This window comes from Pyxicephalus adspersus, chromosome 2 (genome assembly GCF_032062135.1).
Source record: "Pyxicephalus adspersus chromosome 2, UCB_Pads_2.0, whole genome shotgun sequence".
Lineage (NCBI taxonomy): Eukaryota > Metazoa > Chordata > Amphibia > Anura > Pyxicephalidae > Pyxicephalus > Pyxicephalus adspersus.
In genome coordinates, this window is record NC_092859.1 from 121,313,902 (window position 1) to 121,325,475 (window position 11,574).

At 37.9% G+C, this 11,574-nt stretch overlaps 2 protein-coding genes across 3 annotated transcripts in view; both read right to left on the reverse strand.

The window, feature by feature from the left end:
* The window catches only part of NEIL1 (nei like DNA glycosylase 1), a 13,889-nt gene extending 10,700 nt beyond the window's left edge, over positions 1-3,189 (reverse strand). The window contains exons 1-2 of the mRNA XM_072402255.1: positions 3,121-3,189; positions 1,456-1,520 (exon numbers count right to left, since the gene is read on the reverse strand). The gene's annotated coding sequence lies outside the window, so the exon portion shown is untranslated. The remainder of the gene's footprint in view (positions 1-1,455; positions 1,521-3,120) is intronic.
* Positions 3,190-4,966: 1,777 nt separating this feature from the next.
* COMMD4 (COMM domain containing 4) overlaps positions 4,967-11,574 on the reverse strand; it is an 8,883-nt gene continuing 2,275 nt past the window's right edge. The window contains exons 2-9 of one of the 2 annotated variants that reach the window (XR_011919532.1): positions 10,996-11,067; positions 10,022-10,087; positions 9,880-9,919; positions 8,739-8,858; positions 7,431-7,511; positions 6,201-6,371; positions 5,321-5,420; positions 4,967-5,221 (exon numbers count right to left, since the gene is read on the reverse strand). Coding sequence is in view for 1 of the 2 variants with exons in the window: in XM_072402256.1 (XP_072258357.1) it covers positions 5,380-5,420; positions 6,201-6,371; positions 7,431-7,511; positions 8,739-8,858; positions 9,880-9,919; positions 10,022-10,087; positions 10,996-11,067 (591 nt within the window). In the remaining variant the exon portion in view is untranslated. Of the gene's footprint in view, positions 5,421-6,200; positions 6,372-7,430; positions 7,512-8,738; positions 8,859-9,879; positions 9,920-10,021; positions 10,088-10,995; positions 11,068-11,574 lie in introns of both variants that reach the window. The other variant, XM_072402256.1, reaches the window with a different exon arrangement.

Consider the following 11,574-nt stretch of genomic DNA (forward strand, 5'->3'; position numbering starts at 1 on the left):
AAAGCCGGAGGGGGGGCTACACAGGGGGGACGGGACAGCGGCTGGGGAGGATACCGGAGAGACGGCCCAGGCACAGAGGCTACATTTGGACCATAAGACGCAGGGACTTTTCCCCCCCACTTCTGGGGGGAAAAAAGTGTGTCTTATGGTCCGAAAAATACGGTAGTCATTTAGAATCAAATATCCATACTGAAAATGTGGAGTTCTAATAATAATAATAGGCAGGAAAATACAACTTACATTTTACTAAATGTTTTTTTTTTATATGAAAACAGAACATCACAGATTTTATTTACAAAAGTTTTATACCTAGACACACTGTCAGTAACAACACTTCCTGCTGCAGGCTTAAGATGCTAAGCTACTGCTTTTTAACAATTTGCAGTATTATACCTTACAAGCTTCCTTAAAGCGTACCTAAACTCAGAAATTTCACTTTACATAAAAGAGTAGACAACCCTTTGTCTGTTTGTTTACGTGCAACATCCTTTTTAAAAAAAAAAAAAAGGGTGCAGTACTGGGAGCGCAAATCCTCCCGGGATACCTACGCCACGCATCCTGGGAAGCTCTTGGGTGCTCCTTCTGCGCATGCCCGAGCATCTGGGCATGCGCAGAAGGAGCTTTTCCCAACCTATGTCACCCAATCTCGCGCCTGGGTTGGCTGACGTAGGAAGAAGAACCTGAAAGCAGACGAGAAGATGGTGGCATCTGGCGCATTGGCTCGGAGGTAGAAACCAGGACGACACAGGACCCTATGGAAGACACCTGCAGACCGACTGACTGTGCTGCGGGATTGAAGGTAAGTGTATTTTTTTTGTTTTGGGCATTTTTCAGTTTACTTTCTCTTTAAGTTGGACATTAGTCTGCTTATCAGGTTTGCCAACTGCAGGAGCATGCATGACAGGCTGACAACATTGATGCTTAAAGGGAGGAATAGGTGAAATGTTGACAGCCTGAAACAGGAACCTCTGTTACCAGTAAGGTGTCTATGTAAGAAACTTTGCAATAGATTAAGGAATCTATATACAGTGAGACATGATGTGAAACATGCTAAAAATAAATTGGGGTTTACACACACCTTTATCATTGTGGCATGAAACAAGGTAAGGCAATTTGACTGCTGTTGTTGATGTATGAATATTATAAAAACACGGCAATTAATAGATTACCACTCAGATCACCTTTTATGCTTACCTATATACGGTCCTTACTGGATGTTGATGCTGAATAAACATAGATGACACAAACACTAAAAAATAAACTCAAGATGGTGGTGGATCTGGGCAGGGGGAAGTGAATCTGCTTGGCCATCTTGGACTGCAAAATGCATACTTAACTCAATCTATAGTGTTTTTTTTCACAATTGGTTCCCTTTTTAACTCCCCAAAAAACGTACCCAACTAAAAGTTAGTATATGAAGCCTTCAAATGTCACCTGATGACAAGACAGACTTACCGGAAGCTAGGAAGGCAAACTTGTCTGACACTGCTGGAGATGGTGATAAACAATGTCTTCATATGCTGCAATTCAGAACAAATTTACAAATTAATATATAAGCACACAGGTTCAAACACATAAAAATGTTGTGTTCCTGCATCACATTAATTCCGGTGTAATGAACAAGCAATCAGGATCATGACTTTGTGCAAATCCTGTTTTGTTTCATGCAGAAACAAGTCTCATGTACACAAGTTCTGTAAAGTCCCACTTTACAAAATAAAGGATCAGGCAGGTGGTGATTGCAGAAACAGATAAATTCCCTTCTGCAATAACCCGTCTTACAGGCCTGAACAAGGAGAAGAAATGCCAGCAATCTGGGCTTCCCTTGCACGTGAAGGAACTCACACACGCCTTCACAGGAGTTATGTCATCCCAGGATGGCCAAAAATTGTTTCTAGGCAGGAGAAAGAAACATGGCGGTGTCCTGCGATGGAACACTGACAGGTGAGTCAAGCAACTTTAGTTCCACTTTAAGTGTTCATTTAGACTGTGAACACAACACGATATTGACCATTACTGATGCCCATACAACTTTAAAGGCAAAGTAATTGAAAAAACAAAAGGTCACCAGGATGCAGAGATTTTGTTTAAGAGGAGACATGCAAACTCTTTTGTGCTAAATAAGTCTTTTTCCCTGCTGCTGTAGGGTTTTTGTTTCTATATTTACAATGCACACACAGTGTAGAGCCCAGCTCTGATATTGGCACTGCCGAGAACAGACTTAGATGTTGGGTAAAGTGTAAACCAGGGGTGCCCGGTAGATCGCAAAGCCAACACAAGTAGATTGCGGAGCCCTGCCTTTCAAAATAAACTCTACCACTCACAGGAGTTATTGAGTCCAAATACCGTTGTTGGTAGATCATTTTGAGTTGGTCATTTTAAAAGTAGTTCACAAGCCAAAAAAGTGTGAGAACCCCTGGTGTAAATGATCAAAAGGAGTTGCAGTGAACATGGAAAACTCTAACTGGGAAGACAGAGCTTCGGAGAATGCAGCAATGACAGGAACCTGAACCTGGTATAGGGTATAAAATAGGACAATCTGTGCCATAATCAGCAAGAAATGGCAAACGCTCATCCTCACTAACAATTTCACTTCCACTTTAACTTGGCTGACTGCAAAAAAAAAAAAAAAAGTCTGATAAATGAAAATAAGTCTTTTACTTTTACAAGAAGGGGATTCTATGCACAATGTGCTGCAAAGTATCAGGATGATGTGAATGAGTTATTAACAAGAGAAGAGAAGCACTGATCTAGTATACCTTCATATATTTTTTTTTATTACTTGGCTGCATTGTTTCTATTTAGAAAAATTTATTTATATGTCCAAAATACCATTACAATTAATGATCCCTATTTAATGTACAGCGGTGCATAATGTTTATGATGTTTGCGCTATATAAATCCTGTTTATGAATAATAATAATAATACCAAAAGATATATACGGTGCACAGGAACCAATAGGATCTGATAAGATCGGGAAATCTGAGCACAGAAGCATCAATCCAGCCACGTGCAGAGGATGGTACAAGGACCGCCCCCTTGTTGTTATCAGAGGTTATATAAGGAGGATGCAGGCTGACCTCTCATACACCGATCCCCAGTTTATGGAACTCACTTACCGGCCCCGCACACCCCGATCTCCGCTCCACTAATCAGCATTACACAACCTTTACATAACAAACTCTTTCCTGCTGGATTCACATCCAGCCTGCCATTGGCTGATTGTACAGGTGGGCGTGTTACTCAGCCGCAATGCATGCTGGAAGTTGTAGGCATTGGCAGTCACTACACTAAAATTGGATGTAGTTCAGATGACTTTTGCATTTATTGGCTCATTGGGCTGAACTATCTTGTTTATTTTTATAGTTTTTGCAAATATAGTGATACAAAAATGATAAATAATGATAGTAACAGAATTGTATTATAAACCTCCTTGGGAATAAACGTGCAGTCATAGAATAAAAAGATGGTGTTAGGTTTAAAATTATCCTGAAATTGTTACCAGATTATAATGCTTGGGTCAGAGTATCTCCAAACCAGCACATCTTGTCAAGGTGTTCCTAATATGTAGTTAGAACCTACTAAAAGTGGTCCAACAAAGAACAAATGGTGGGCGGTCATGGATGCCTGTGGCTTATTAATGGGTGTGGGAGTTGGTCTACAGAAAAGCCCCTGCACCATAAAGTGCTGAAATATGTTATGCTGGTCAGCAGTGGCAGATGTATCCAGCAATGCCCCCCTTCCCTTTTGCCAAACTGAGCAGGGCCTGGGCCCTTGCAAAGTGGTACATTTTGTACCTCCCTTTGTCTGTCCTGCCAGCCAGTACAGAAAGGTGTCAGAACACTCACAGCTTGCTGCATTGCCACAGTCCAGCCCAAACTGACCCACTCATTACCTAAATCTACAACAGGCATGTGGGCATCAGATCTGGAGCAAAAGAAAGAAGTGGCCAGGTGTAATGACATTTTTCAGTAAGGACATTTTCATTTAGATCATGTAGATAACTGGATCGGTGTAGGTCATTTACCTGGTAAAGACATGGCTGCAGGATACACTATGGGAATAAGGCATGCCAGCAGAAGAACTATGCCTTTTGCAAATATCATGGGGACACGTACTACAACACACATTGAGAGGTCTTGTGGAGTCCATACAATGACAAGTCAAAGCTGTTTTTGGTAACACTTGACCAGAACTAGACAAGTGGGTTTCAGGTTTTGGCAGATCAATATACGTTACGGAAGAGTTATTTTTCAATCTACTTTGAAAACTTAAAAATGCCTGTACACCTTTTGGAAGATTTGTTTCTTTATTCTTGTATACCTGATGCACAAGGAGTAGCCCCCTTACTTTTCATCCAGGCAACAGTTGTCAAACAAACATCTAATGGTACACCACACAGTAAAAAAATTGATAGAGGTTTTAACCCTTCCCTATTCTATCCAAATTTAACCAATAATTTAAACTGGAATTTGTCTTGCAAGTGAAAAACAATGTTCCCCTATTTACTGTGTTAACTGCTCATTTTGCTTATAGACTGATGTATATCATGACATGACTAGACTTTGTACAGCGCTGTGTAATATGTTGGCGCTATATAAATACTGTGTAATAATAATATTTTAATATATTTATCTTATTCCTTGCCCAATCAGCAGCCAGCACTCTTCTCTGATGTCTGACATACTGGTGGGGGTGGGGGGGCTGGTCTCATATAAAAGGAGATAGCATGGGGAATGCAAGACCAAATTCAAGAGTAGATAAGCAACACGCTGATAGCACATGCTTGCAGAACCTACCATTTCCCAAATGACTTAGGTGTGGTCTGTAGTGGATAAAATTAACATTTAATGGGTTTATAATATCTGTGGTTGCAGCATGAGAGTTTTTATATAGCTGATGAAAATCTAAATAGCCTGTACACACTGTAGACATTTGTTTCTTCCAATGTTAGATGTTAGGCTATTTTCACATAGAAAAGGACTGTTTATTTTTTTTTTTTTTAACATTGAAGTGCTAGGAAAAAATCTGCTTTCTCTTACTTAAGACAAACTTTACATAGAAAATTCAACAGCTGAAATTTCAAGCTGAACACAGATGAATCAGTATCACTTTTTCTCAGACTATACAACGGAACAGAGTCAGGTTAACGTTTCCAGTCCACTGCTTGCAGCCTGATCCATAAAGCTGCATAGTTCAGAGTGCCAGTCTTCTGAAAATCTGAAAAGGTTGAAGAGCTTGGTGTTTGTAAAAAAGCCACATGACTTTGTTGAGATTATATTGCTGTTGCAGTCAGCAAATGGCCGATAGATCACAGACCTTGTATTCTCTTATGAAGATCTTTAGCTAGACAGCAAAGTTGACAAACATCAGCAGTATCAGTCGATGTCATTCATCATTTCAAGGGCTTGCTTCAATTCTAAAAACACAAAACAAAAATTAAATACCGCAAAAATCTTTTGCAGTGTAATGTAAATGGAAACCAAACCTGTAGACTGAATAGGGGTATAAAAAATGTCTCTTGTAGACAAAAAGTATATGTAGGATACTTTTAACACTTTACACTATTTCATCTCTGCTGGTATTCCAAGCTATACAACATTTTTTTTTATACATCTTTAGGATTACCGACACAGTGCATTCATATGTAATGTAGTTCGGTTTCCACAAAAATATGAAGTTTGACAAAGCAAATACAATGAAAAATCTGTCCAGTTTCAAGCAGTGATGTTTGTCTATACCTATACAAATGGCTATGTTTACTTCTCCTGTTTCAGATCATTTAATTGAAATTGCTGCTAGGTTAATTAATTACAAATTAGTTTCTGACCAAAACAACAAATATTTTGTAGAACTTATTTTTCAATGAGAGGTTAGTGAATAAAGAATGTGGTTGGCTGTCCTGGGCAACAACCCTGGCAACGTTTTATATATAAAATCTGCATGTTAGTCATTTGGATTGGACCCACAGACTAAAGTGGCAAACATGTAAAACTGAATTCTACTTACAGAAAAAGGAAACAAAAAACTTTGACAAAAGTGTACAACTTCCCCACATAGACATATTTTGTATTTAAACAAACCTGTCCAGTAACTGCTACTGACTGTTGTAGATTTTCATTGTGTTCTCTACACTAAACAAAGTGGTAGGATACAATAAGCTGTCATAGAGAGATAGATAGGTATAACACAAGCTCACCTGTCACCAACACCCTTAATTTACTAGAAGACATAGTTACAGCAACCGGACTGGCGTATCCAGCATCTGTCACATGGAGATTGAGGTGGACCAAAGGCTCATTGACCTCCTGGATAACACTAGAGCTAAGTGTCTGGTCTACACGCCAGCTTACTGAAGATAAGTGCGATACTGCAGAGACATAAGAGCATTTGAAAAATGCAACTGTTACACAATATTAGGTAACTACTACACAACATATGCCCACCTCTAGCACTTATCAATGTTACAATACACTTTGTAAAGGTTAATCTAGTGGATTTTAAGTACCCTTGGAAAATAAAAGTGTCACAATTTATGGCATTGATAGATAACATTTACAGTAAGGGCCAAAGACAATAACCTAATCTAGTATATGGGCACATATTATTTCTGGCTTCTATAAAAATAATGAATTACTTTTATGATTACACATTTGCTAATCATACGATTTTATGTGACTTCACAAAATAGGAGTAATAGAAAAACTGCTCCTCTGTGTTTTTTTTGACATGGATATTTCTTGTGAAGAACTACAGAGGCTGGTTAGAAATACATTTATATAAATCTTTACTGAAAGGTCACTGCAATTGGCTATCACTTGCTTTGGTGCAGGTAGGGGGTATAGTGCAGGTAGGGGGTATTATTAATAGTAGTAGCCTTTATTTATAAAACACTAACATATTACTCAGTATTGTACAATAAATAAGTGGTTGCAGATGACAAACCTGCATATTTGACAAGCACATAAGCAGACAAATAATTACATAGGAGGCGAAGAGGACCCTGCCCGCCAAAGCTTATAATTTAAAAGGTGCGGAGAAGAGTAGTATACAATAGGAAGTAGCCATGGAATAGTTAAGAGAAAGAAGATGGGTAGGCAAGTTTTAAAGGATGGGTTCCAAAGAGTTAATCAGCTCTAGGGAAATCTCGAAGATGTGCAGGGGAAGCGGGTAAGAGTGAATAAGTCATTAGTACGTCATTGGAATGAAGAGGTCAACTAGAGGCACTTCTGATTTTGTTAATTTTATTTTTAAATTAGGTTGCAACCCCATTTGCCGTGCCCATTCAAACCTATTGTCTCATATCCATGAAACTGAGGTAAAAGTGAAGATACCATAATATTACACTGTATTAAAAAGTGTTTAAACATATCCATAGTCCTGTAGAAGAGGTAGCTGGTGTTTGGAAATGTATAGCGAGTATACTTACAGCGAAGGCTACTCTCCCTCAATGTCTCCTGTAAAGCGGTTTGCTTTTCTTCATAAGACCGACACAGGGAGACCGCATGTTCTGCAAACGTAATAATTTGTTTAATGTAAGATGATACCGCCCATCTTTTAACTGGCAGACAATTTGCAGAACAACTTTTAACACTATTTAAAAACTTCTGAATTCAAGTACAATTCAAATACTGAACAATTGTATGAATTGCTTTAAACAACATGCAGTTATACAAAAGATTCAATCTACAGCCATCAATCACATAAAAAAAATGGACTGCTTTATACAACTTTTGTCTAAAAAACCCTTTGTCTAAAGCTCAATAACATGTTCAAGTTTAAATCAGCTAAATATAATCCAGGAGCATCAAAACAAAAAAAGTCCAATGTCTTACAGTTTTTTTTCCTTTCTAAAACAGCCCGAGTAGAAAATCCTTCCCTCCCATGTGGAATCAGCAGTCACTCCACATGATTACCACAATATTATGATGAGTTATGATTACCTCCCTGACTGTGAACAACCTTAGCCGCTTAGCAGAGGTCCAACAGCCCTCCCCCACCCCACTATTATCAAGACAGAAATGTAACTCTGCATTCAGCAAAGCTCACGCATCAACTGGAAAAGGTTTGGTTCAGATTCAGAAGGGGGTGTTGAACCTCTAAAGGAAGACCACTGCTTCAGACTAGAGTAAAATGTTTTCAGAAGGAAAGGAAGGGAGCTCTGGATATCACAAAAAACTGACAGCAGTGTAACCCTTCTGGCTGGCCATACAGGATTAGTAGATGCAGTAGCTGAGTGCTAGAGATTGGTAAATTATTTGATATTGTTCGTTAGCTAACTTAGGACCAGCAGAAGATTAGCCATGATACTCAGTCCAAGGTTCACAATTTTACACTTTTTTGTATGCCAAAAAGAATTCAATTTTAAGCAGTTTCAAACTAGATTATGTAAAAATTACTAGAATGCGATAACAACTCTATGTTTAATGGAAACCTCTACTGAAATAAAAAAATACAGGGGACTGCCAATGGTAATCACTTTTTGGAAATGTTATCTGCTTTGATGTCAAGCTGATCTATTTTCAGAGCTTTGTGAGCCACTTACCCAGAACAATTATGGAGATCACAAAATTTGAAATTACTAAAGTTAGAGACCACCAAGCAGCTAGAGTGCTAATAAGAAAGTCAGTAATGGTATTTATCTTGTGAAAGACAGTTTGAAACCCATGCAAGGTCCACAGAATGCTGACTTTTCAAGAATGGATAGCTGTAGAAATAAAGGAATCCTCTTTCGCACCTTTAGGAAGACCTAGTTGCTGAAGCTCACTGGACAGGTTGTCACTGCTAACATTGTGCTTGGCTGCACTTGAAAGAATGAAACAAAGTACAGCGATGGTTGCTTTAATGTCACCAGTATCTGCAGCAAGATGGAGATAGACAAAAAGATTTAATATGGAGAAACATCACATAAATTAATGTACATTTGTTTTCCTAATTTGTCAATACATTGGAAAGACTGCACACAGTAGGAAAGTACAATTTGGCTGAAAGTTTATCCAATCCCAAACATGAAAATATATATCAAAATATAGCAGACTTTTATTGGATTTTCCTCTTTACTCTGGTGATCCTACTAGTAACACACTTCCTGACTTACAGTGACTAGGCTCATTCCCTGTACTGTACCTAATCCAGCACAATTGTTTCCATGGTGCAAGAAGTGTTTTGGCACTATAGAATTACCCACTTTTGTTCTGCAGTCCTAATTACATTATTTCAGATAATATTGTAGGGTATTTTATACATTTATCAAACGGGTATAATAAAACACTTTCCGTTCTAACAGACTAAAACTAAAGGAAAAGTGAATAGTACCCCACCTTTTAGATTGCAAGTTCTTTTGGGTAGGGAACTCTCTGTCCGTCATTTACTTACCCTATTTAATGTACAGCACTGCTTAATATGTTGGTGCCATATAAATCCTGTTTAATAATCAGGGTTTACTTACACTTTAAAAACACATAAATGTAGCCAGCTACTTAAGCATTTCCACCTCAACAATGTAAAATTTTAGGAGCGTGCACACATGGCATTAGTATGGCACACATTAGCATCAGGACTGTTTTTCTTCCTATACAGGTCAATGGGAAAGCAAAAGAAGCTTAAAACAATATAAAGATCAACTGCATTTGCTATGAAACTAAAAAGACTTCCAGAAGCATCTTCAACTGCACTTAAAGATGAATGCACCTGAAAGAACGCTTCATCACCACAAATCCCCAAATAGCCACAGCATATTCAGAATTCGGAAATGTGTGGATGAAACACAGGTCTGCTTCAGAGAACTCCAGATCACTTGCTCAGTATGTACTGTGGTAACTGTAAGCAAAAAAATATTTATATATCAGCACCAGCTTACAAGAAATAAAATGTCTTACCAAAACGAGCGTCAGACGTCAGCTTCAAAATTTTTTCATACTGTTAAAAAAAAAAAAAAGAAACACACACAATAGAGGAATTATCTGGAAATGTTACATTAAAAATGTTCAACCAACATGCACTTGGGTCTATGTAACTTACGTCAATGTTTTCTCCCAGCTGTTCTTTCAGCACTTGGGCACAGATTAACTTTAGCTTAACAGAGGACTGAAAGTACAAATAAATAAAAAGTTAAGAAAATTGTAGCCATGATGGGCGAAAAAAATAAGCTATGTGATGTTGCAGATCTTGGAGACCTTTCGTCAGATAAACACAGAGAATGTCATGGCTGACATCACATTCAGCAAAGGCAGGCCTTTCACTTTCAGAAATAGCACTGACAAACATTAATACTGCTATTATTGAATCAGTTTTTATATCCTAAGTAGTAGACTGTATTGGATCATCCATGGTACAGGAAAAGGTGAGACTCAAGTCTTCCAATCAGAATAACGATAACTGGATGTAGCTTGATCTACAGGACTGCTACAACTGCAGGGAGCAAAATGGCCAGTGACTGCTGCCACACTGCCTATTGTACTTTTCAGCATAAGGTAAGATATTGGACTGTCAAAACAAAAAACTTTCAGGTAAACAGGGATTTTTTTTCCTTCCAAAAGGGCAATTTATTCACCTAATTCTAATCACCATGTCATCATAAAATGTGCCATTCATTGACATTTTCATTGTCGAAGAACCTGACTTGATGTATGAAAGTTTCTATAGCCACCTTTACCCATGTAACATGCATCATAAAATGTGCCATTCATTGACATTTTCATTGTCGAAGAACCTGACTTGATGTATGAAAGTTTCTATAGCCACCTTTACCCATGTAACATGGACATTTTTTTGTATGCTACTAAATTGGCTCATGATCAGCTATTGATTGCTACTATGTAAAAATGATTAGTAGCACATTGCTCCAAATATGTGCAACTATATAGGTAGTAGTCAATAGGAAATAGTTACAGGTGAATTTAGTAGCTAAAGTAAAAGTGCCCAGCCTGGCTCAGGTGTTTACCATCTTTCCTAATATTTTAATTGAAGCATATATAGAAAATGTTCTACTTAACTATTTTAGCTAATGTGCTGATCTCTGCCAGAACCCAATCAGGGCAGTCCAAATCCCCACAGAAACGGAACCTCTATAGGAAGATAAAGAAACACATGAAAATATATATAAAAATAAGATATCAGATTATTATAACAGGGAACAGAAGTGGTGTTCTAGTGCAAAGGAATAGTTGACACAGTCACTTTTTTCATTAGTTTTTAATGGCATGTAATTCTTCTAAAAAAACAGGAACATAAAAACAATTTAAACAGTAAGCATTTTCAGACTTGCTCATGCATATGGATTTTTTATTTTTTAGTATTAAAAATAAATATATATCCTTTAACCCTTTTCCTGCCAAGAACATATTACATAATATGCCTTTACTTCACCTTAGGGTGGTTAACAAGTGTAATCAATGAGTTTGTTTTCATTTTAAAATTGAAAATCTGCCCTATGACCCACAGCTGCAAATGAATCCAGAATCATCAGTACAAACCAACTCCACTCTCAAACAAAGGCACTCAGCCTGCATACTCGCCTGCAATCTGGAGATATACCCCACAGTACTCTCTATTCACCACAAGGTGTCCTCAGT